We start from the raw sequence: 27,298 nt of genomic DNA on the forward strand, positions 1-27,298 counted from the left end.
TTTTGGATATATTTTATTGATAAATAATATTCCTGGTGGTAATACTTAGTAAAACACAGATCCCAAATTAACTAGCTGGAAAACTTAAAATGTGCAAAATGTGGCCAAAACTTAAGAACACAGATGGGAAAGGGAAGAAATACATAGTTTAATAGGCAGTTATTGCCAAGTGCTCTGTGAGTAGAAAGAACCTTTTGTGAATCAGTTTTGTAGTGAGGCTGGGGTCTGTTAGAGCAGGAAATAAGGGATTACCTGAGGAGTGGGTGTTTGCCATACTCTCCTTAGTGACCCTGACTCCAGGAAGAAAGAAATTTGAGGAGTTGTAGCTGAGCAGGCAAAATATCATCAAAATCTCATCTAAGTGCAAGGTTGGCCAGCCATTGATGTCCTATAGCAAAAATGGTCACCTATCATTTTTTCCCTTTATTTTTGTTATTTTGCTGTATAAATCTTAAACAAAACCAGTACCTAAAATCTCTAAAACCCACTCTGCTCTAGCAGGTTTTGACATTTTCCCCTGACACTTAGAATTGGTGGGCTGTTTGGAGGGCTGACCTCTGAGCAGGTTCTCTGTCTGTCTCAGGTAGGCATTTCTTTTTTCTCCCAGAGCCCCCACAGATGAGAACATGGGTAGAGCCATGGAGGGGCTGTGATTGTGCTGAAGAGCAAGGCTGCCTGGCTGCCAGCTGTGCTGGGCTCCAGCTGTGGAGGGAACAGGTGAGGGATTATTTTGTTTTGTAAGGGAAATCTTTGAACTTTTTCCACTGGGCGTTTGCCCCTGCAGATTTCAGTAGCTGCCCTGGGTGGGTCTTTGGGGTCATCAGGAGTTTGCTGGGGTGAGAGTGTGTGTGAGTATTCAGCCTGGGGCAGGTGAGAATTTGGGCTGTCTTGTTCAGCAACTTTGCTATAGATGTGAATGCAGATGTGCCCCTTAAAGGTCACAGGAACTGCTGAGCAGATCCAGACAGCTCTGTTGGGGTTATTTCCCTTTGAAGTCCCAGAAAAGCAAAAATACATAGCTGTCAGAGACTGCTGGGCATGGTTTGTAAATTGGGTTTGATAATACTAGCCTTAAAATGTTCCTGAGTGTTTCAGGTATTGCTACAATGATAATTACAGGTTACAATCCCTGTTGAAATGAATAGGAGTATCCTAGCAAATATTACCTGAAGCAACAGAGAGCCTGTGCAATATCAGTTATCCAAAACCTGTTTCTGAACTAAAGAAAATACTAGCTGGTGTTCTTAGTTTGGGAAGAAGAGGTTAATTGCTATTTTTTGAACTTGAGTTCTCTTAGGTCCATGCTGGCTTCCAGAATATTTAGGTTGGTTTTTTTCTGCTACCAGATTAGGAAGGAGTGTACTGATCATGTTAAGAATCTGACCCTTAAGGACTTTCTTTTTCTTAATACTGTTATTAAAATGTTAATGTCAGGACAAGTTCTCCCAATAGCAACTCCATCAGTCCTTAAGTGCTCCTTCCACCCACATGGTGACTTCTGTGTTTTGGTATGGTTCAGTGAATACCTTTCTGTGGCTGCTTTTTGCTTTTGAGATAAGTGTATTGTATATTGTCAGAATCATTGATTATATGCATCTCTTTGATGTTTGGTGTATTTTTTACTGATATATTTAATTCCACTCCCTAATATAAACCTACACATATTTCTGGATTTAGCAGTTTAGCAAAAAGCAAGTAGTGAAAGGGTAATTTAACATAGTACTGAATGTTGAATTCAGGGGGATGATTTTTATTATCAACTCCATAAACACATCATTTTGCCTTTGTAGAGGTAACCTCTGGGCTTTCTTTCCATTGCTGGTGATCTTGCTCTTTTGTTTATCATATCCCTGGATGGATGGGCTTCTCTGAAGTTGCTATATCAGTTCTGGACTGGCCTGCAGAGGTCATGGAAACATGCAGTTTTATCTGCTAGTTGTCTTTGTTTTGGTGTGCTAGTCAGAAATTATGTGAAAAGTGTGAGTGGAGATTTTTATTTTATTTTGCAAATATTAGTAGGATTTATTGTTGGAATTTGTGTACAATAACTCTAGAGCTGAACTTGCTATCTCATTCTGCTTACTAGTTCTGTTGCAGCTTCTGATTGAAAAATAACTTGATAAACTTAAGCTAGATGTTATATAAATGTAAAATAACCTAAGCTAATAACAAATATCATATCAGCAAGCTTTTGATCCAGTCTGTATCATTCTATCCAGGAAATTGAATAGAATTTATGTCTGTTATATTTCAGTTTTGCTGTGTTGCTGTTTGTAATTTAATATTAAATTGTATACAACTTACCTGAAGAGGAAAATACCAAATGTTGCCAAGTGAGCAGTGGGGACATAAAACCACTAGGAAAAGGCATAATGTCTATTTATACATTGTGAAAGCTTAGCTTCACTTAATTTATTTCTGATGCTTTTCAGTCTACAGGCTTAGAGCGTTTGAATATGTCCTTCTCCATTTTATTAAATCTTTGTGTAAGTACACAGAAAATATATTTAAACCATTAGAGAGTATGTGTAAAATAAGTTTGTCCAGACTTCCTGGTAAATAGTGGGGGTTCTAATGAACAAATTGGTTCTGTTGTTAAATATTGGCTATGGAAATTTTATTTTAAAGTAATGCAGCAGAGTTGTCTTGAGAAGTTCTACAGTTTAATGATGGAGTGGTTGGTTTTGCTGCTGCCTAGGAAAGTGGTGGAACCAGTCCCCTAACTTTCAAGTTTTTAAGGAGTTTTCTGTGTTTCACAAAGTAGTCCAGATTCATAAAATTATATAATAATAAAATTATATAATTATAAAATGTGATTGTACTACTGGTAGGCAGCTGTGCAGGGTAAGTTATGCAAGATATCTACAATCTCACTCTCAGTTTTGTGACAATTTTGTCATGAAAAGCTTAATGTACTGTAAGGTTGGAGGACTTCTTACACTGTTCTAATGATAGATGTGATTTTTGACCAATTTGATTCTCAAAATTTGTTGCTTGTTGAAAGTGATTCATGGTGAACTCACAGCTTTGGAGGTGCAAATTGCCACCAACTACAGAAGGCTTGGCTGCTTTGTGCTGTTACAGCTTATTCTTTAAAATTCATTTGAGCACAGGCATAAGTCTACTATAGCACATGTTTTGGCTTGAATACATCAAAGAAGCAGCAGTGATTTTCACTTCTCTGTTGAAATACATAGGATTTTGTTTTTTTTTAATAAGCATTCTCTCTAGACTGTTCATAGAATTCTCATTATAAAATTGTAGCCATCCTTCTTATGATGAGCTCTTCTCAGTATAAGCTTGCAACCTCTCCATTTTAAGTTTTATGTATCTTGGCAAGAAAAGATATACTAGAGTGTTCTTCATATTTTGAGTAACTTAATAGGCTATAATTTTCAATTATGCTCCTGACTAAATTCTGAATTGTAGGATATGGCATATTTTCCAGTCTAGCACATTATGCACTGAGAAGCAAGTTTCATTATGCTCCCCCTTACACCTTTTTGCTTTGAAAGTTATTGTGCTGCTGCAAGTCTGGCAAACCTGTGGTAGCTGCTAGAAAATTCCTTTGAGACTTTTCATTCAAGTTATATAGAATTTTATAACCAGGTCATTTGTCTGAGGGGGAAAAACCAGAAAGAACAAGTTAAAAAAAAAGTCAGGTGTATATGAAATCCAAACACAGATGAGGACTTTTCATTTAATTATTTGTGAAACTGGGTTTCTCATCCTTGTCTGAACTCTCAAACTTCCATGAAAGAAAGCAATGGCAGAAAGGTCATGGATGGCTGTTAGTAAGATTTCAGGGAGACTGAGTTGGAATGTAGGTTATTCAGATCTCTGAAGATTCCTTGCACAAGAGAATAATGACAAACTTGAAGCTCTTTTTCTGCCTCTACCTTTATCCTGTGCTGACTTGGTAGAGGATACTTTGTCAAATGCAGTGGTTTGGAAGATAATATGAGAGGAACAGATCTAGAAATACTCAGAGAGCTTGCCTTTCCTTGTGACTTTCATCTGCCTTGGATGCTGCATTTCTCAACCTGGAAGGTTGTTGACCTCAGGGATGAAGCAAGTAAAAGCAGGAGAGATTTCTTTCTTGGTGCTAAAAATGAAACTTTGAAATGCATTAGCAGAATGAAGCAAGCAACTCCCATTACCTAGTTTATTTGGCTTTTGCTAAAGATAGTTAAAAAGGAAAAGAAAGGAAGTAAAATGAAGAAAACAGGGAAAGAAATGAAGCAAGTAGATGTTTTTTAATGAAGGAAATGTTCTGAAGGAACAAGTGCCAAACTAATTTACCATTCTACTTTTGAATTATTTCTTGCAAAGCACTTTTAAAACATCTGCTGAAGCTAATGTGAGAGTGGCATTGATTTGTTAATGATCATGCTACATGCATGCTGCTTCATTGCAATGAAGGTTGTCATCACACCAGACAAAAGATAACTGCAAAAAAACTTTCCAACTGCAAATGTGTATATTTCACAAGGACGATTACATGACCTATCCCCTTCATTTTTTAATTTAAAAAGTGCTCTTCAGCATTTATGTGAAGAGCATATATGTGCAAGGTGTGAGTAGCTGGGCTTAAGTCATAGACTGTCAGGTACATGACCAGATCTCACCCACAGCAGTGTTTTTGTTGCAGTCCCTGCTTGTAAGAGGACATTTTTTTTAGTTTCAGTCTGACGTACTTGACGATAACTGTGAAAGAATCAAGAGGCTTGCTCGAGATAGGCAAAGCAGCCTAAAGGAACTGGGTAGAACCTATTTTCAAGGCAAATTGGAGTTGTTTACAATTTATTTTCTTAAAAACCTTACTGACAGCCTCAGAATCTAGCAAGAATAGGCATTTTGTTGTCAAGTCTCTCAAGATTTCTCACACTTGAACTTGGCAGTGGGAAGACTTACTGCATTTATGGATATGCCTTTGATAACTTCATGATCAGGGGGAGTTTTGGAGGATAAAATAAAATTATAAACCTGTAAACTCAGAAAGACATAATATACTATTCTCCCAAAGCCACTAATAATGCACTTATGGAAAGAAAACTGTATAAACTAGCACTGGCACATGTAGCCATCTGTTGGAGCAGGAGGCTGATATGGAAAATGGATTGAAAATATTTTTTTTATCTTTATTTTTAAATCCTGTTCATATGGTTACAGAGGAGGATAGACAACAGATACAAGTGGGTAACTAAGTAAAAGAGTATAAAAACCACCTGTCACAATTTCTGGGGAGTGTTTATGTTCAGACACTTTCTCCACCGCCTTTCTCGTTACCAAGGCACCCTTGGCTCGTGCCTGGCACTGGAAGCTGCCTCTCCCACACTGATAGCCCTGCTGATCCTCAACTGTGCCCTCCTGTTTGGTTTTTTGGAGGAGTGACCCTCCTCCTTTTGGATGCAGCAAGTCTGGATCCAGGTTAATGGAAGCAGCAGCCTGTTTGCCATTTCAGGAAAGGCTTGCATGGCACATTGTGTTACATACCAGTGTGACAAATGTGAACACTGTGCAAGTAGAAGAATTTATTTGCCAGGCTTTATTGCTAACACCGTTACTGTATTTTGGGGCATCAGTACAGAAATAGAGCAAAATGCCCATTTAGATCAGCTCTGTTGAGTTTCTGTCTCTTTTCATGAGCGTTAGAGGCTGTCAGGACTTTGGTGTGACCTTTATCTAAGACCCTGTCCTTAGGTGACTCCTCCTGACGTCTCTTGTCACAGAACAGAGTTTTGCTTTGAGGACATATGTAGGCTTTTATAGACCTAAAATCTATTTAGGTCTTATCTAGACTCTCTTGAAAACTGGACCTTTTTTCTCTGCAAGGAGAGGAACATCAACTTTAAGGGATTAGAAACTCACTTTTCTGAAGCTAGGCTGTGCTATGAACAGAAAAAAAAAAATTAGAAATTCTCAGCTTCTCCTTACTATGTTGAGGGCTCCTAAAATAATTTTCAATAATTCCTAATTTCAGGACTGTGCTTGCTTCAGAAATTATGCTGATATTTAGAAGACAAGGTAGCAGAATAAATATGTTCTGTATTGCAGTTCTTGGTGTGTTGGTGGTGAAAGGAAAGAATTGTGTAACCAGTTTTAATTTCTAGTTTAAAATGTTATTTTTCTTGATGCAGGTAAAAATGTTTTCTGATTTTGATGCAACTGGGATTCCTACCCCAGGTCTGATCAGTTGGTTTTTATGTGAGAGTGACTTTTTTCTCACTTGGCAATTCAGCACAGACATTTAATCAGCTCATTGAGTTCAGTCTTTCAGACAAACACAGAGAATTAATGTCAGAGCTTTTAGTTCAAAAATTCTCCCATCTGGCACTTCAGTGACCTTTTTATATTCGCCTTCTTCCATATGACAATGACAGTTGGTTTAACATCAGCTTTGACTTTGGAAATAAAATGGCCATTTTGGGCAAGTGCCTTTGAGATGGGCTGTGGGAGGTGTATGAGTAAGTTTGTGGTAGGTACAGCAAGGAGCATACCATATCCCCAGATACCATTTCCAGTCTCTGAGCTCTGTTTCCAGTTGCATTTGCTAGCTCATAGCTAGAATTGCTAGCAATCTCTGTAGCGAATTAAAGTTAAATAAATATTACCCAAGAATATTAATTATAGTTCTGGGACACAGAGAGAGGTCATCAGGAGAGGAAAAAAAGAGTCTTATTTTACAACCATTTTTTCCTTGCATCTTCCTTCCTTTCTACCACCTCCCTATTTTTTTTTTTTCCTCTCTTACTCAAGTTCTCTTTCAGCTTCTTTTAGCTGTGCCCATCAAGTGTTCAAATGAAGGGGCTGGTGTAGGTGATTACAGGGAGGGGTGAGTGTGTTCAACGACCTCTTTCAAGTATGAGCCTGATTGCACTGGTAGCTCTGGTATGAGCTGGCTGGTGATGTCGTGCAGCATTACATGCTCTACTTCCCCTTTCACAATTTTATCCGCTCCCTTATCTCATCTTTTGCTCTTCATGGATCTTTTCCCGTATTGTAGAGTTCTCACCAACTGAGCTCTCTTCTCAACCTGTGCATGTTTCTGCTTGTGGGTGCAGCAGTCATTTGCTGACCCTCTGCTGGGGAGGATGGAGAGTGCTACCAGATGGACTGAGAAGAAGCAGGCAAGTCTTTTGTTTAAAATGAGAAAGAGCCTCCCTATTGCTTTGTTCTGCAAAGAGAATGAATCTGCAGATAGCTGCATTTTTATTTTGAACAAAGCTGCTTATAATACTCCAGAACATTCCCAAACTGTGTTTTATAAGTAGCAAATGTCAAATTCCAGGGATGCCAAAATCTGCAGATGACTTGTGTTCTCAATTGCCATGGTACCAAAGCATGATAAAAAATAACATGCTTATAAAAGGTAATAAAAACTTGTATCCAGATAGGATTTTTCCAGTGAAAATTAATGGCAGACTTACTTTCTAAGCAATTGAGCTGTTGAACCAGTAGTCACCTAACCATATCTTTTTATACATCTCTCAGCTAAATGCAACTGCTAAGTCTTATTGTCTGTAAAAATGAGATTGTTGCACTACTTCCAGTGGGTTTTGGCTCTACAAATTATAATCTATATCTTCATAACTTTTCACTTTATAAAGCCCAAGTGCTTTGCAGACTTAATTAGCACTCCCAGTTTCTGCTTGTGATAGGGGCAGAATCACTGTTGTGAACAGAAAAATGGAATTGTGGAGAGGTTAAGTGACTTCCTTACCTCACAATACTCAGTAATTTTAATTTTTGTTTTTCTTGCTGCATGCTTGATCTTGGGTTTCCCTCTATCTGGTCCATTCGTACTACATGTCCTGGAATGGTGCAAATGGGTGGAATTCAGATTTTTCAGTAGCAGCTTTGGATGTCCACTCTGGTATTTACCCAGCCAGTCACTTTCCCCCCCAGATTTACACAGTGGCAATAACCAATAGAAAATTGTAGATGGTTAGCAATTTAAAAAATATTTTACATAAGTCTGTATCCACTGGATGACCAAAGTAAGCATTTGTAGTGTTAAATGTAAGAATTAAAACCCAGATCTAATACATCTTCCTGAAAGATGTGATGAGCTCCAGAGCAGGGTGTCTTCACACTATGCAATCATTTTAAGCTTCTTTTCTTTTGTGTGGTAGGATGTCTGACCTGTTCTGCCAGAATTGGTTGGTCTTTGTTACTGAGGGTATCTCTACTCATATGAATAAATTTCACTGCTATGGGACAGTCTATATTTTACTAAGTGCCCCAACAGGTGATTAATTCCTGGTCATTCATGACTGTTTTAAAATTCATGAACTGTAAGACTATAAATTACTTACACGGTTTAACTAATCAGTCTCACTCTTTCAATGCTATATGACTTTAAACAGTAAATGAATTAGTCTAGCAACCTTTAATTTTAAGAATCCTGTTTCTTTGGGACCTCTTAATTTTGGTGACAGTGATGAAGTGAAAAAGATGTTGCATTGAAACTGTATCACAATAACTACATCTGATACACCATTAATTATTTTCACATTAATCTCAAATGCAGATTAAGGAGTACTGCTTGAAATGAGATTTTAAAGTGATTCAAAGAGGCATCTTTATTTAAAAATGATTCCATGAATGATGATAGTGATTTTTATTTATTTAATGGGGCTTATTATGGAACTTTACACATGGAGCAAAATTACTCTTCTTGTGACTTCAGTCTCTTAACTTCAGCAGTATTCTTTATGGGGAAAAAATTTGGCTAAATGCTGACATTATGTTTTGAGATATGGTAAGTACCATGATGTTAGGGTGGAGGCTGTAGCCCCATGGTCCATACTGACATAATGATGGCTAAGGTTCTTTATCCTAGAGTAGCCTTGGGATCTTCTCAAATTGATTGGGAGATTGGGCAGGAGGAGCAGGGAGCACTTCCAGGCTGTGTTGTTGTCTGTCATAGATTGTCTTCAGATTCTGATCTGCAACTAAGAAAGCTACAAAGTATAAACTATGTTGTGCTTTTTTGGGGTTCTAACATGAGGAGCTCTTTCTTGAATATTCTGGCTCTTTTTACCTTAAATAAATTAAAAAACCCACATAGAAACACTGTCCTGGTTCAGAGCAAATTTGGGAGAGAATCCCAAAGGGGCTCCGGTAGGAAAGCAGATTATATCGGCCTCTCCTCCGAACCGGTCCGGGAGAAACTACCTCCTTGGAGAAAGGTGGAAAAAACCTGTTTATTAAACAATAAAACCTAAACAATATTAAACAATAAAACCCCTTGCTGCTCCAAAAGAGATGACAAACTGAGAAGGTTCCCTCCCCGGGTTGCAGCTGAGCTCACTCAGTCTCTGGTCAGTCCCTCCGGTGCTGGAAATGTCGCAGGCCAGGCCTGGCCCGGTGGCCACAGGTGCAGCTGCTGGTGCTCTTCTGGGTGTTCCGTCCAAAGCAGGTTTCAAGAGGTCCAAAGAAAAGGAAAAAAAGGAAAAAAAAAAACAGTCCAGGGAAGTTCTTTGCCTCAGCTAGCTAAACTAACTAAAAGCAAAAGAGAGCTCTGTCCCGCTGTCTGTCCATCTGCAGACAACACAGTCCAGGAGCAGGAATGTGTAGGAGGAGTGCAGTGTCTGAAAACAAACTGCTGCTTCTTCTCTCCCCCCCTTCACTCCCTGGAACAAGGCTTAAAGGTGCAAAACTTATGATTCAGCATAAACAGAACAAGTCGATTGGGGATAAAAGCATCATATAGTCAACACAGGACAAACACTAAAATAACTTTTAATATAAGCTACACTAACTTTTGTGGTGCTGCGTTTTATTTTGCTTTACATTGCCAGAATTGGTGATAGCTCAAGTAATTACTGAAACTGACATGAATGTTCTGATTTTCTAGATAAATCTTCCTTTTGTGTCTCCTTTTAAAAGTAGAGAAGAGCTCTTCATGTAGCTGCAAAGTGGCTGTTGGTGCTGTAGGTTTTAAGTGGCCAAATGTCTCATCATGATGTCTCATTTTGTCTTACGTTTTTCAGTTGAGACTGAGTAAATAATTGTGAGCAAATTTTAGAAGTAGGTTTATTTCAGTAATCAGAGTATGAAGAATGTGTATAGCTTGGCAGCAGAATGTGGGACAATATGGGGAGGTACAATTATATATTGACATTAAGAGTCCATATGTGAAAAATGTAATGGGCAGGATGCTCATGGAGAGGTGCTTATCTTGGAGCACACCTGGGCTGACAGGGACCTTTTTTCCAAGATCTGGAAATCAGATTTGGGATTAGGGACTCTCAGCTATAGTACTGTTGCCTGACTGAGCAGGAATGATTATTGCTGTTTTCTGGATTAAGTCTTTTCCTACAAGATACCAAGTGCCTGGGCAGTTTCTGAGTGCTGCTTTGGAAGTGTTATTCCAAAGAGTAACTTCAAACACAAAAAATTATTTTCTGTAGGACCGCTCTGTTTTTGGTGTAGAAAAGCAAATCTCCTTAAAGGGAGACTGGCATTGGAGTCTAGTGTAGCCTTTTCATGATTTTCATCTTAGAATCAAAGCAGAGACTTTGGGTAAGTTCTTTTCACATTGTTCTACATGTGAAATTTTCTGGTGTGAATACCACACATATAATTCCCATTGTTTTGTCTTTTTTCCCATCTAGATTTTTTTTTTTTTTATCATCTGCTCCTTGTCTCAGCCCCTCTCCTGGCATTTTTGCCAACATCCATTTTTCATCGTGGTCCTCTGAGGTACTGAGATTTCTGTAAGGTGGGAACCTCAGTGACAAAGCAGCTATTTCCTCTCTTATTTTTCATGTCTGGGGCCACCTACCGTGCCCTAGGCTGGAAGTGTTGAATAGTCCAGTGAATTCCTTGAGCCTTTTATATCTGATATGAGGTATGGAAGGATAGTAATATTTTCTTATTTATTGATTATGGAGCAATCCATACATGATGCAGGTATTTTTGTGTATTCCCTGTTATACGTGTAATAATTGATAGCTGTTACATGTATTAAGTTAATTGGCTTATTTTAAAATCCTGTTTCCTGTAAAGAAGAATTAAAGCATAAATGAGGATCCCATACCTCTGCTCCTCATAGTTATGGGATCTGCTGGCAAAAATACCCCATCTAAAAGAGATAAGTGTGGTTCCATTGCCTTACTTTTAAAAGCCAAATAGTTTTGGAAATAGTTTATCCCTCAGAAAGTTTCATGTTGAAATGTAGTTTGTGGTGGGAGAAGCACAAAATCATGGCAGTAACTCCTGAAGGGGTAAGAATCACTTCAAGCATTGATATACCTTAATGTTTACTTATATGATTACTTGTTTGAAAGAAATGTCAATTAAAACTGCTTAATGACTTATGCAGTTGGCTAGACAGAGGTTTCTTTAAATGCACAGTATATTCATACTGAGAGTTTCTTCTTCTTGATTGCGTTTTATAAATCATAATTGTCATTTTGTGTATGACAAAACAAGGTGCCACTTTTATTGTCTCTACATACACTTAAGGTCAGTACTTTTAATAGTTAAGGTGACATTGAATATCACATCTTCACACAGCACCAGTTTTTGACTCTGGTGGCATTTACAGCATCTCAATGAGTGTTAAACTGGGCTACACTGTTATACTTACAGCATTGCATAACTAGGGAGGGATAATGGATCACAGATATTGACTTCCTATATGTAATGGCTTGGATCACTTTGTTTTTTATTCTGATAATGGTACCTAAATAGATATTAAAAAAAAATCCAGTTTTGAGGCTGCATAGGAAAAAGAGATAGCTTCCATAACTTTCTGGATCTTCATTGAGGTGACTAGGGTTGTTCTGTGTGTAAAAGAAGGGTTAGTAAAAGAATAGTGCCCATCTGAAGAACCTATGGCTTATGTAAATAGAACAAATGAAATGGGGTAAAAAGAAAAGTCTGGTCATAGAGGTGGCAGAATGTACTTAGAGGGAAAGTCTTGCTATCCCAGAGGATCACCCAGGAGCATCCAAAAGATTCTGCAAATGAACCAGTGTTCTTTATGATAAATATTGTGCTTTAACTAGAAAATGGTCCTTAATTCTCATATGCAAAAAGAAATATGGAAATGAGAAGGTGATAAGCTTCTCCTGACTACCAACAAGAAGGAGCTACCAGGTGGTAGACACTGGTTTCCTAGTCTAACACCTTCTGATGCTAAATATTTGTACATATCCTTTGAGAAGTTAAAATTTATAAGCAGCAGTTATGCTGTACAAAGGAAAATTATATTTAAAAGGCTGAATTAGAGCAAAAAAATTCAAATCCATAATGTTCACAAAGATGGTGTGGTCAAGCTGGTGAAATCTGTGATCATTTTTTATGCAGAGGAAGATTTCCAAAATAAGTTATGTTTCAATTTTGCTTAGCAAATTGTTGCTTTTTTGCATGATAAGCATGACAGAATAAGTTGTACCCTTAGCTGGAGCACAGGAGCAGCTGGTCAGCACTCCTGCTGACCAGGGGCAAAATCTGCTCTACTGTGGTAGCTTAACCTTGCTGATGGAGGGAAACCTGGCACCCCAATGAGTTTGGCTCTTTAGGTTGGTTGCAGCCAGTGCTCTAAAAACCACCAATGAGTTTATGACCTTTAGTTGGTTACAGCCAGTGCTCAGTGCTGACGTTTTAGACCTGGTCCTTTCAGATTTTACAGAACAGATTCTCAGACTGAACTTGGCCCGTCAATGGACTTGGCCTATCAATGGCAGAATGTAAAACAAATGCTTAAATATTGTTTCTCCTCAGTGTTTTATAGGCAGGTTAGACAGTTTGGAAATGTGTACCCTGCAACAGCAGCATGAGCTTAGCTTTGCTGGCTTCAGCAGTGCACTGCAGCCATTTGGAGAGAATGCTTTGTTTCTGCCAAGGAAATATTGATATCGGTGAGAGAGAAGTGATGAATTAAAGCCCCTGTCAGCCTGGCAGGAGATGTACTGCAGTTGCAGAACAGGCAGATGGGCTGGGTGAGCAGCCTCTGCTTTGGCATTTGTCTGCAGTGCTGAGGCTTTTCCACAGGTGACATCCTGTGCATCCCCCAAGGTGTTTGCCTTCTGAGTGGGGAGCTGGTCAGTGCTCGTCTTGGTTTTAGTCATTTGCAAGTTGGAAGGTGGCTATTATAAGGTGATGATGGGGATTTTTATCCTACTCCAGATTCAGTCAGGTGGCCTGAAGGCTAAAGTGCCTCCCTTCAAAATCTAATTCCAAGCTGTTACTGCTTCCAGCCAAGACAAAAGTAAGACAGACATACACATGGAGATTTTCCAGTGCAAAATGAAAACAGAAGCAGCATTCATGGCATTATTATCTATAGTATGTTTAAGCTGTTTATTCCAAATATTTTAATCTGCTACAGGTGCCTTGTTAACCTGAAAGGAAGACAAGTACTTCTTTGGAACTTTTTGTCCATATCTCCTGCCCCTGTTTTCTAGATCACAGGGTTTCAAATGCTGAGAAATAATTATTACTGATTGCTGATTTATTTGCATCCATGTTGATTAAGCTGCTGTATTAACAGTGATTCCAATTTGCATTATTTTAAAAGGTCTTTGTTGGTAGCAAGCATTGCAAGAACATGGAGATGATAGTGGGAAGTATGTGGATACATGTCAGTGCATGAGAGTTTTTTTAAGGAAAAGAAACCAATTAGTTTTACAAGAAGACTGATTAAAAACTCTTTGTGCTGCAGCTGTTTATCTTTTCTCTCTGAAGTAACAGACCAAAATTACATAATTGTCTTAATTTAAGCCCAAAAAAGAATTATCATTTGAAAAGAAGGGGAATTTTTCCTTTTCTCAAGGAAGTTATAACTTGGTGAAGTTCTGGTCTTGGAGAAATCACTTTAGTGAGAAGAAATGCAAACCCTTGTAATGCCTGGTTTGTGACAGTAGCGATGTCCTTCATTAGAGTTGACCTGGTATATGATCATTTGGCCAGATGGCACAGTGCAGGAAACATACTTTAAATTTTTAATGTAGAAAAGAAATCTTTCATCTACTCTTACAGTGGATCATAAAAAAAAAAACCACAAACCAAACTCCACAAGGTATAGTCACCCAGTATTTCTCTAAACAATTGGAGTAAGTTGGATTTCAAGGCACAAAATTCCTCTAGAAAAATGACAAAGAATAATTTATTTGAAGTTTTTGAAGATACTTTGCTTTAGGAATGAGGACTCCTGATTTATTGGTAATTTATGATTTCTTTTTTTTAATATTAACTGTTTTAGGATAACAAGTTTCCAAAAATTAGTATAGATTATTAAATATTAAATTGTTAATATATGGAATATTAGATTTTATATGAACAGGTTAATTCACAGCAAATTAACACTGTCTATCCTTAAACACATGCAAATGTCATGGAAAAAGTATGTTGCAGATTACTTTGATTGTCTTACAATTTAGGGAGTCTCTTGGGTCTGCTTGTATCACACTTCATAACTTTTCTGTGTAGCCTGAAAGCTGAAACTATTTTTTTTCTTTCCTAGTAAAATGTCAAGTCTCTTATGGGTCAAAACAGAAACTGAGGCCTCAAACACAACCCCTCACCAACAGTGTAATTTAAAAAAATGTCATATGTATTGAAATGAAAACCAGAAATGTACATGACTGGAGTATCTAAAGGTGCTGTTCTGCTCATTTAGCTCTTTTGAACAAACCACAGCACGTTTTGATAGCTCAAGCAGCAAGTGGCAGTCTTTGGAGCTTGGCAGAGTCATACTTCACAGTAACAAAGAATTGAACTTCTGTGCTTTAGTGTGCCATTAGGCTGCAGTCTCACGTTTCAGAGCCTGGGAATTGATTTACTGATTTGATTTTCTGAGACATATGGTGATAATAATAATAACACTGTATAAGCATTATTTAAAAATACCATAATATACCGGTATTGAATCTTTGGAAAGCCAGCACCAGCCAGTGCACATACAAACTACCATCATTTATTTTAGTTTAGTCTCATCCAATTTTGAACAAATGGAAATCAATACTGCTTGTGGATATCTGTGGCAAGATTGGAGAGAGAAGTGGCATTGTTGCCAAGAACACATTGTACAAGAAAACACAAATGTATGAATTTATGTATGTCCCTCTTTGGCCTTCCTTTTCCAGGATCTTTCAGTACATTGTACAAAGATAGGCTTTTTATAGTTACTATTGTGATGTGGGTGTCCTCTATGTAAAATGCATGTGTTGTTTTTTTATTTTAACATAGAAATAGAAAGTGAATGCTTATAAAGTTCAGTGCCTTTTTTGATGCTGGCTGGTGCATGGAATGATATCGACAGTTGAGTCAACAAATGATGGTTTTTTAATACCTGTTAGAGTCAACAAATGATGTTTTTTCTTTTCAGATATGTGTCACAAAGATGTCTACACGGAACTGCCAGGGAATGGATTCAGTGATCAAACCTCTGGATACAATTCCTGAGGATAAAAAAGTTCGTGTTCAGAGGACACAGAGTAGTTTTGATCCATTTGAGAAGCCAGCTAATCAAGTGAAGAGGGTTCACTCAGAGAACAACGCTTGCATTAACTTCAAAACTTCATCTGCAGGGAAGGAATCACCTAAAATCAGGAGGCACTCCAGCCCCAGCTCTGTAAGTGCACAGTCCTGATACCCCTGCATGTGCCAAATGGTGGTGGAATTAGAGGCACCAGATAAATGTTTTCTTGCTTAAGAAGGGGTTTTTTACATACAAGCAACAAAGAAAAATGTCAAAGCTGCTATTAAATGTGTTTTTCCATATATATTTGTAGTGTTATTAATGAAATAGGATCAGAAAATAGAACTTGAAAAAGAATATGATTATGAAATTCCTTTCAGATAGTTTTTAGGGTGCCTTATAGGATTTCTAAGCATTTTCCTCTCCTTATCCTGGTATGTCATTACAGCTGCTATAATGTTTATGCAGCAAATTTGGCAGAGGATTGCTTATTTGTTAAGAGGAATTCTTTCCCATGAAGTTTAAAAAACCACATGAATTGTCTTTTTGATTTTTAGATTTCAGTTTTAGAGAAACAGATCAGATTTGATGGATTTTGTTTACATTTTATAATTCTCTTTGTAAAATCAAGTAGTAAAAATAACATTCATTTCTCTGTCAGAAACTCTGTGAGAGAGAGGGAAGAGAGAAAAATAACTGAGAAGGGCTTGGCAACACATCATAATAGTTTTATTCTCAAGTATTTTGAAAGAAACTAGATAAATAAAATGTCATGTCTTTAATGACTAATGCCCAGAACAGATTTCCCCCAAAAGACCTTCAAAATTATTGAAAAACTATTTCTGTTACGCTTTGGGAAGAAAAATCCATAATAATGTGACCTTTGAGATGAAAACTACCGATCTAAGTAGAATAGATGTAACACTTCAAATCTTATTTGGTGGGAAAAAATTTAAAAGGTTGATTGCCTCTTCCTTTTTCTTTTCTTTCTTTTCTTTGTTTTGCTCTATCTTCTGGAGATCATGTCCTCCCTACAGAAGTTTGACTGAAGCTTGTCAGACTTCTGACAGAAATGGCAGGAGATTAATTTTCTGTAGATGAGCTGTGCTTAACCCGTGTGAATTTAGTGGGTAAGATATCACCTCTCCAGGGGACTGTCCTTTTTAGAAAAGGTTACATTTTAAAATGTAACCATCTGTAGCAAAAACAAATTTGCTTTTTTACCATCACTTGGCATTATATAGCTGCTGCCAAAGATGTCTCCAGTGTATTCCATCTGGGTCCATGACAAGGAATTCTTACTTTAAAGCTTTTACAATCATTAGGAATGGAAAAATCTATTTGCATTGTGTTCGCTTCTTTGTGATGCCTGATTATTTTTTGGCATGACAACTATTAATTTAATTGATTTTTTGGGACAATCTTAAGTATTTAGTGGTATTAACTCACTCCTCATCTCTGCTGTTCCTCTTAGAAACTACTACTAATTTCTGTTAAAGTTTTTGACATTCTCCTGTTAACATTGAAGGGTTAACATTGAAGCTGCTTTGTTTCCAGAATTTTGAAGCAGATGTTTTTGAAACTGTGTTTTTCTTTTCCAGAGGGCTGGCACTCTACTGCATCCATACAATCTCCTATGATCCCAGTATTTTGTTATGTAAATGACATTAATGCTTCCTCTACTAGCATTTTGCTGCTTAGAGCCCTATCTAAACATATGTTTTTGGTAATCTTCATCCACAGTGACTCACACAGACTTGCTGGATACAGGAGTTGCAAAGGAATTTCAAATACAATTCTTATTTCTCAACTTCCTGCAATTCTCTCTGATTTTTATAGCTCTGTTTGGTGGACTCAGTTCTTTCTTTTGCTTGGAGGCATTGTTAGTAATTTTTGACTTTTCCTCACAAGGAAGAGCATGTGGAATAATGAAAGTGTTCATGCCAATGAAGAAGAAAGAGCAGTTCACAGCCAAAGGTGGTGTTAGCCCTCTGCTGATCAGGTCACACCTGTCCTGCCTGGCAGACCTGAGTTCAGCCATCCAAGGCAGAGACAAGAGCAAGATGCTTTATTCCTATTCCCAGGACCTGAATACATGGCTTCAGGCAGTAGATGCCCTGATGCACATTTTATTGAGTGATACCCATGTGGTTAGTTGCAGAAACGTATCATTCTGTGGTTTTGAATTATACTTGAATTAACAAAGGGTTTAGGGTTGCCTAGCAGATGCCCCTGCTACTTGCTCTTCTGATCATTACATCTTTTTCTTCCAAGTCAGCTGCATCTTCTCCCTTACTGAGTTCATACTTGGTTCTCTGGAAATTCTCTCTTGTATAGGTTATACCAGTCTGGGCAAGCATTTCAGTTTCTGTAAATATTCTTGAACATGCTATGCCCTCTGGGTCATATGGGCTATAGCTGTGGAGTTATTTTTCAGTTTTGGCTCTGCTTTCTGTAAGCTTTATTTTAAGATATTCTGATAGAGATATGCTACCTTCAATTTTCTCTTTCTCTATTTGATTAGTAGAGGAACAGAATTAGAGTTAGACTTCCATTAGTCTTTTCTTTTCATCATTTGAAGTCCTCTGTAGCCATCAGGTGTGGAAATGATGTCTTACAGAAGGTACATGGCCAAGGCTTGCAGTTTCCATATCACTCACTGCTTCTGCTCAGGTAAAAGTCTTTTATTTGTCTCAGAAAAATAACATTTTTCAAGATGTGACCTGAAAGACCTTGTTTATAATGCCCTGGGGTGTCAGTTTCAGTTTTGATTAATCTCAGCAGCTTTATCACCTCTCTGACAGGTATCAGTTTCAGTGTTTGGTAAAGATTACAAAATACTCTGCAGGTGGTGTGTTGCCCATTTTGTGTAGTCCATACTTTTGAAATGCACTGCACTTTGTGATGAGAAAGATGAAACACACAGAGGTTTGGGGAAGCTGGAGCTCCGTGATCCTCACACAGATTGTCACCTGGAATATAAATCTCTTTCTTTTGAACTTGAAATATATTTCTGCAGTTAATGTCACACCTTGTTGCAACCTGGTAGAATTCCTGTTCTGTTAATTAGTGCAGTAGTGTACAGACAGAATTTAGAACTTTTTGTTTGTTTCTTCTTGTTTGACAAAATTTTAAAAAAAATTTTACACTTGGAATCTTCCCACCTTCTCTACTTACTTTGAACATAAGAAAACATCTATGGGAGTGATTTCCAAACTGCTTATGCTGATTGAAATTGTATGTTGCTATGAGATGAATTTTCCAGCAAAACAGAATTATTTCTTTATCACAACAGAGTAGTGGATAACCTGGAGGTAGTGAAGTAGGCATTTTCCTACCTGTGCATTGGCTGTCAGCCACTGTTAAAGGGAATTTGGCTTGACAAACCTTTTATCTGGTCCATCCTAACACAATATATGTGTTGTGTATGTATATATATAAAATATACATATAACTATAGCTGTGCATACTTATCCATCTCTCTGTCTATATTTTTCTAAAATTCTCATGCTGAGTTCTTTGTCTACTAAGGCAAGAAAATGCTTTTCTTTTCTCCTTAAATGAAAAAAAGTTAATGCTACATAATAAACTAGACAAAACAAAAAAAATCACAACTGAAAACAAATATGTGCCACTCTGCCTGAAACAGCTGGTTTTAAAAGATGGCTTGATTCTAATTATCTCAAAATTTTGAGATCCTTGCTCTTCAGACACATGATCAAACTCTCCAGTGCAAGGTAAAGTTTTGGTGTATTCAGAGTACACATTTTAGACACTAAAATATTACTTTTGCGCCATATATAAATAGAATATTGCAAGCTGTATAAAGTAGCCATCTGCTCAAGATTTAGTTATGTAGTGATACACATCAGTTTGTTCTCCTTGAATTAGCTTAAGCTTCCTGGTGGTGAATTTAAGTGTCATGCAGAGGTATATGTTCCTACCTGTCAGTTACTTTTTAAAACAAAATCAAGCAAAACACTAATGTTGTATAACTCAGATGAATGTAAACCCCCCAAATATTCAAATAAAAATAATTGCAATAAGCAGTGCTTTACTGCACTGACTCTGTACTTTTTTTGGGAGAGCAGCCTTTCTTCTGTTTCTGTAACCTTTATTAATTTTCACTTCTGATACAACTTTCCTTCAAAAAGCACAAGCAAAAAAGCATGAATCCTATAATGATCCTACTGATCCTGTTAGCACATCTAAAATAAGTTGTGTAAGAAATCTAATTTTAAAATAGACTCTAATGTCAGGATTTTCCCTGAAAGCTAGGCATCATTTCTGTCTACCAAAATAATTACTTACTGTGCCAATCTTGCCTCTCTTCCTGTTCAGATGTAGGCAACCTTCTCCAGTTAGGAACCTGTAAATTACTAGGGGAGCTGCATCCTTCCTGGTTGATGTGTTTTATGGAGGTAGGATAATTTCAGAGCTTGGTGTAGAGAGTGGAGTGTTCTTTACTGGCACAAAGGAAGCATTAATAAATCCTTAACCTAAAGGATACTCTCTGGATGAAAAGGCAGATAAAATGTGGCAGTTGAGCCAGCTCCTGTGCTCTAATAGCCTGGAGAACAAGTCAAGAGCTTTAAAAACTGCACCCTTCACAGGGAGCTCTATGGTTGCTTCAGCCCAGGTTGCTCTTAATTTATGGCTGTGTGTTAAAGGGTTAGGAAGATGCAAGCAGCAGAATGGGATCAGAGAGTGGGAGAACTGAGGCTGAGGCTTGGTTTGAATGCTTGAACATCTTTGTATCCCTTGAACATTGCCCTAGAAAACAGTCCCACTTTCAAGATATGGTCAAATTGGCCTATTATAGGTAGGATGCAACCTGCAATTAGTGTGGAAACTGCATCTGGTTTTGTGAAAGAAGGTTTACTCTCGTGACAAAGAAGACAAAATGCTTAAAAAGTAATTATCTGTCATTCTTGTGATTTAATCTCAGTTGAGCTTCTTGGCCTGTATTTTTCTTTCAAGTTTTTCTAGCAATCAATTTATTTCTTTTCAGGTGTATAACAAAGCAGATATTCACTTTTGATTTTTCTTTAGTTTACAGAGGTACTGTGAAAATAATATTTTTCTCCTGATGGTAGCTTTATATTGAAGTTTAATATCCCCCAGTTAAAAAAAAAAAAGGATCTATTTAAAACTTAGACTCAGGAGTGTGGCAGTTAAGTGTGACATTCACAAGCTGTTCTGCAGTTATGAAAAATGCATGAGAACATAACCCACACAGCTTCTATAGGAATAGTCAGGTGATTTTCTGTGTAATTTTCCATTAAAGCCTTCTTTATTACATAGATTTTGAAAAATTCTGAGAAAGTATTCACGTGGCAATGTAGTGCAAGAATTCACACTGCCAGACCTTGTTTTAAACCTATTATTTCTCCTACAGGCTGTATCATTGAAACAGCCATTTGAAACTATGTGGTCAGAAAACACAGTTTCTTCTCATTTCTTTTTTCTTTTGTTATTTTTAATACTCTCACGTCAGTTTGAACTACTAGCTTCTTCTATTTCTGTACTCAACATTTTGGCATACTCTCTCTATCCTTGTTACTATGATCTGTATTTCCTTAACCAGAGGGGAAAAAATTATCTAATCTTGGTTACTGCAAGCCATGCTGCTAAAAAGGCTCACTTCTGTGCTCAGTGGTGCTCTTGAACTGATCTAGCACTGGGAAAAATGTAGGCTTATAATAAGAAAGTTATCTAATGAAAACTATTTTCAAGGCAAGTGAAACGTGAAGGCAAACAAGTAAAATTCCCAGTGAGTTTCCTGAGGGGAAAGATCTGCATTGTTCTGTGCTCCAGTTGCCCATGTCCTCTTGGGGATAACATGATCTACCACAACCTGTGCTGACTTTCAGAGTGACTTGGGACTGTTCTTCAGAGGCACGAGGACCTTTACTCTCTTTTGTCTCCGTAATTAATTAAACTTTCCCATTTAAGTTCTTTGAAAGATTTCTCCAGAGCGTGCAAGTTCACTTTGCAGTGAGTTTTACAGTTGTATCAGTTTCTTGCAGCCTGGTTCTTTACTGCCTATTTAACTTTTAGCTTTTAGGTAGTTCAGTCTTGGTCACATATGCACCTAGGTGTTGGGGGTTTTTTCTCAGCTTTCTAAGTCGTTTTTTTGGGTTTTTTTGGTTTTTTGTTGGGTTTTTTGGGTTTTTTGTTTGTTTTTTTTTGGTTTTTTTTGTTTGTTTGTTTGTTTGTTTTTTTTTTGTAGCAAATGAGGAGCTCTAACATGGAGCAACAGGCTTTCTTAAGCATAAGTAGTCCCAATGGTATTTAGTACGTAGAAGGGTTGCCAAGCATTGGAAAAGGCTGCTCAGGGAAGTGACTGAGTCACAATCGCTGGAGATATTTAAAAGATGTGTGTAGATGTAGTGCTTGGGGACAAATGTGGTGGGCTTGGCAGTGTTGGGATTAGAGTTGGACTTGGTGATGTTTAAAATCTTTTCAAACCTAAATAATTCTGTGATTCTCTGTTGGTGTTTTAGAGGGTTAAAAAGCAGTAAGAAGGAGCAAGAGAAATGGAAAAATAATAGCTATAGAAGTATTGTAAGGTTAGATCCTCAAAGAGAAGCTTTGAAAAAACTTAGCAAAATACATGTGTTCAGCTAAAACCAGTACTCTTTTCCATTGAGAAATATTGTCTGGGTCAAACTGGGGGATGGCACCAGTTATGTAAAATACAGGGAATTTCTTGTGAGTCTGCTGCTTGTGATGTCTGTCAGTGGCTGATGCAAGCACATCTGATGTGCTCTGGATATGTCTCACTCACTATGTGTATTTCAGTCAGGCAGAGTAAGGGACTCCTGTGATTTAACAAACACAAATCTCTGAGTATACACATTCCCATGTATTTCACCAGAAGTAATAAAATGCTTTGGAAGAAAAAATTGTACTTAAAATTGGATTTTCTAGATTTGATTTAAATATTAGCATTTAATAAAAAAGCCACCAACCTTTCTGTAACAAATAATATTTTTTAAACAGAAATGGGTGAAAAGGACAGGTTAATGTTGAGGAATCTGAATAATGAAATTCATATCTATGAAGCTGAAAAAATACCCATATGTATGAGGGACTGTAATAATAAAGGAAAGTAAGCTGAAATGGTTATAGTTTTCAGCAGTCATGTAGAATTTCAAATTATTCCGATTCCTTTATTTAGATTCATTTAAGCTTAAAACTTAGGTTTTGAAAAGTTATGCATTTTTGCATTATTTCTGTCTTCACCTCCTTTATAATCCAGAAATAAAAGGAAATATAAGTAGTATTGGAACTTCCTAATTTGTAATTAAAATTTGAAATAGTGTATGAGATTTTATTTTTAAAAAATGGGGAAAGTTTTGGGGAAATGGTGAAGCTGTCGCTTCATTGTCTAAAATAATTGCAATATGATGAGTGTTTTGGCATTTCATTAAGAAGTATCAAAAAATTATTTATATTGTTATTGTATATTGTTTTGCCTCATTTTTTTAAATAAAATCTCATGAAGTGCTTTTCTCCACCACATTCCTTCAAGAATTGTAAGCCTTTAAAGATTACAAATGGAAGGTAAAATGATGTCCATTCTCACAAAGGGAAATCTCGCAGTGGAGAACTGGGCAATCCAGTGTGATGGTGCTGTCGGAGCAGAGCTGAGCTGCACTGCAGAGGTGCTGTGGGCTGGGCAGGGGAAGGTGCCAGCTGGGGCTTTGGGCAGGGGATGGTGCATGCAGCACTTCCAGGAGGAAAATGAGTCAAAAGTCATGGCTTCCAGTCTGTGCTTCTGGCAGCTGGACTACGGAGAAATGAGCTCGAGGTTATAGGAATAATTATTGTTGATGATTTACTGTGTGGCAATTGATTAAAGGCATCCTGTTTCCTATCAAGATCTTAGGGCTTTACAAGTTGTTGTGACCTTTAGATTATGGTTTCCAGAGGTAGAGAATAAAAGCGAATCTCAGTGTGAAAATAGGAATGGATGTGAAACACATGTATGCACCCTGTCCTTTCTCTCTCTCGTTATGAGGAAGCCAACAGTGAACTATTCACTGTTAACTAGGGCAGCATTTCCACTCCAAACAAAGCTACTCACTGTGTGTTCATTGCAGCCTGCAATTTGGGAAATACTTTGCACTCCCTCTTCATTATATGCAAGACATTTAAACATCTAACCACTTCTTTTCTGAAGTTTTTTAATGTTGTATTAGTCCATAATTGGATAGTTCAATGAGAAGTCTACTTGAATAAATATTTTAGTCACCTCTATTAGTGACATCTATAATAAAGCTGTGATTAAAAAAATCCTAATTTTTTTTAACCAGGCAGAATGCCTTTTTAAGCACAGAGTGGAAACCAAGACTATTACTGCCTTATCTATAATGAAGTGCTCCAAATAATGTAGGAGGAAAAAGATCTGAGAGTTTCCTTATGACAAATTTGTGTAAATCTACTAATACTTAGGAATTGGATAGCAAAATAATAGTAGGTTTTTCTTTGTATTGGAGGGAGGTGAAAGGGCTCAATTTTGCAAACATGTATATGTATGCCCTTATGCCATTGAATAGAAAGCTGGAATATTGATATCAAAAAAAGGTGTATAGTTGCCAAAGTGCCAGAATTTTTACATAAGACAAATGAAGAATAGTTGAATAAAGAGAATGTTTGCATTTTCTTGCTAATGGTTAATGGGGTGTGGTGGCCAATTATGAGGCAGCATGTCAGCTAACCTGAGATGCCTCTGCCTATTTAAATAGAAGCAATTTTTAGGGTCAGTTGACTTAAAACTTTCAACCCTGGCTTAGCAAGAATTTATACACAGATGTGCCCTGTACTGTAATGTTTCCTTCCTTTCAAAAGACTGATACATGGATACTTTTTGTAAATCAGACATAGGATCCCAAATGTGAGTGTACCATGTGTACAGGTGCACATGGCTCATCCCAGCTGAATTCAACATTAACCATGCTGGGTTTGCTTGTCTGCTTTTCTCTGTAGCGTTAGCAAGAGTATTATCAAATCATTCACTGTGTGTGATTTGAGTATAGTGCTGACTCTCCCAGCTTTCTCTATGATCTTTTGGTTGGTTTAGGACAGGAAGGATATCTGAGCACTGCAGTCTAAAACATATGGAGGTGTGGCTAAGGGCAGCTGCAGGTCAGTTTCTTGCAGTGTTCATCTGATCTTGGAGAAGAAATAAAATTCTGTTTCCTTCCAGACAACTAGAAAATGGGGAAATGTGGTAAAAGAGGATGCACTTCAAAAAAGACAAACATTTTCTCCGAATTTCAGAATGGAGACTTTTAATGTCAGGTGAATTTCTGTTTTTGCAGAGTTGATTTATTCTCTGTTAGGACTGTGTAAAGGGGGGGCAAGTATCAGCCTATCACAAAGGCCAGCTGAGCTGTCTGGCCCTTTGAGCAAGAATCATTCCTTAGCTTGGTTCAATTTTTGACTCCTCACTTAGGCTGCAAATATTAAGGATACAGGACTTTTATCAACTATATAAAATGTACATTAAAGTATGATATGTTTATATTCACATCTGAAGACTCCAACCAAAATTCAGAAGATGACATCATTAAAGATGCTTTCCTATAACATTTTGACCACTCTCTGAACAATGAGTGATTTAATGGGACACTGACTACTTAGAGCAATGGTTTTGGATGGGCTTTAGTCTAAAAAAGTAAGTAAGAAAAAAATTATTAAACAGCTTTACTAGTCTGATTTTGTAGGGCAGATTAAGGATGCTCTTTAGATCTCTAAACATAGACAAGAACGCTTTAGTTGTTAATGGTCTTTTTTCCTCTCTGAAGTGATATATGTGAAAAATAAAACCATCTCTTTGGTTAAGAACAAAATCTTTTTGATAGATCCAGTGATGTAACTGTATGGTTGATATTAGCAACTGCCATCCGGGTTGTTGAACAAATATTAATGGTTTTTTCCTTATTAATTTTTTTCTGTTGGTTACTGAAAACCAGCATGTCTTTGAGCCTTGATAATGATATTTGGTCTCTAAAGGTTGAGTTAATGTTACGGGTGCAATGCTGAAAGGTCTTCTTTTTTGTTTTGTTTAGCCTACAAGCCCTAAGTTTGGAAAAGCAGACTCATATGAAAAACTGGAAAAACTAGGGGAAGGGTCCTATGCTACAGTATACAAAGGAAAAAGCAAGTAAGTGGTGTTTTGTTTTCTTTTAATTCTGTGTGTAAATAAAGATAAGCAGAAAGTATCAACTGATGTTGCTGAACATGTACATAGGTCTCTGAATCCAAGTGCTACGGACTGCCATGTGCTCTAGTGAAAGGGGCTGAGACCATAGTGCACAGGTAGCACATTGCATACACCAGAGCAAGATGAGGTTCTTGTTAATCTGATGTTTTGTTTGCACTTCAATGTTGTGCTACTTCTTTGGTATCCATACCAAATTCATTCCTAGGGGTAAAAGCAAAATATGCTGTCAGGTAGAGTTTTATGATGGTCTGAGAACAATGCTGAATATATGTGATAAGTTGTTCATTTTTGTTTATCATTATTAAAGAACTTTAATAAAACAGTATGAAGGGAGTGAATGGTATTTTGGACTACTCTAGGTTTAGTTTGTTTACAATAGTTTATTTACAATTGTTGGAACTACTCTACCTCAAAATAATCTACTTCATACATGTCACATATTTTTCCAGCCACTTTGATGTTATTCGTTGTAGCTTTTTTATCCCCAAATGCCCTAAGCGCTTTTATATTGCATAAAATAACTCGGTAAACACCCTTATAATATACTTCTTCAGCCAGTGCTTCCATTTAGAGTTATCCATTGTGAAGCAGAGTGCCTTGTGTCATTTGACATATTTAATGAAGTTTTCATAATCGAATTTCCAATAATAACAAAGAAGTTGTAAAAGAGGGATTTGGTACATGTGATATCTTTATTTAAAAACTTTGGTTAGTCAATAATACATGAGACAACACTGCTGTTCCAGTAGAGAATACCATGATGGTCATGGGACAGAATAACTATGTAAAAAAAGAAAATAATGTCTGAACATTTTCCAGGTTCATTAACTTGGTTAGGTATTGAAAATTATCTTTTTTCACTGAATATTTGTAATAAATTAAAATGAGGGTTCCCTCATCTCTCAATAGCTTGCTTAGGTATTGACAAGCATAATAACAGCTGATAGGAATAAAAACATGTTCTAAATGTAGAAGAAATATTCACACTTGTGCCATGCCACTGCAGGTATTGTCTTTCACTGGCAGCCTTCTTCAAGGAAAGGCTATTGCTTTGTGCTGCTAATGGCTCAGTTATGCATTACCATAAGTTCCAGACATTATACATGTGTAAGCTTTTTATTGGAGTCTATGTAATATGAGAAAACAGTATAGATTTCAGCTTGTGCCTAATTACTAAAATCCTTTAGTAAAATCACAGTGAGTATCTGATGACAGTCAGTCCATATGTCTCAGCTTTCAGTAAGACTGGACTAAGGCAGAGTCACTGGATGTCCCATCAGTCAGTGGAACAAACAGAAATTTAAAAACAAAGCAAAACCCTTCCCTGAAGCTATTGCATTAATAGTGAATGTGTTATGAAATGTAGATTGGTTAGAAATATTCATTTTAGTAGAGTTGCCTGCAAATCTGAAATATATACTTCAATGATTTTAATAGTACTTGAATAATAAATTGGAATTACTGGGCACACTGCATTCTCTATTACAAACAGCTTGTTCTGAATACGTAGTGAGAGTTATAACAATTATGTATGGCTTTGTCCTGTTGCCTTGTAACATCTTCTGCAAGGTCTTTGAAATGTGTTCTGACAAAAAGTATGTGCAGCTAGAGTGTGGATGAGAATTCAT

The 27,298-nt window shown here is 37.2% G+C and overlaps 1 protein-coding gene across 8 annotated transcripts in view; it reads left to right on the forward strand.

Moving 5' to 3' along the window:
• Nucleotides 1-27,298, forward strand: part of CDK14 (cyclin dependent kinase 14) — a 448,028-nt gene that overhangs the window by 69,419 nt on the left and 351,311 nt on the right. For 7 of the 8 annotated variants that reach the window (XM_077174724.1, XM_077174723.1, XM_054640757.2 and 4 more), the window contains 2 exons: nt 15,344-15,589; nt 25,516-25,610. In XM_077174724.1, the coding sequence (XP_077030839.1) occupies nt 15,344-15,589; nt 25,516-25,610 (341 nt within the window). Of the gene's footprint in view, nt 1-607; nt 718-15,343; nt 15,590-25,515; nt 25,611-27,298 lie in introns of all 8 variants that reach the window. The other variant, XM_077174729.1, reaches the window with a different exon arrangement.

The sequence above is a fragment of the Agelaius phoeniceus genome, chromosome 1 (assembly GCF_051311805.1).
Source record: "Agelaius phoeniceus isolate bAgePho1 chromosome 1, bAgePho1.hap1, whole genome shotgun sequence".
NCBI classification, from domain to species: domain Eukaryota; kingdom Metazoa; phylum Chordata; class Aves; order Passeriformes; family Icteridae; genus Agelaius; species Agelaius phoeniceus.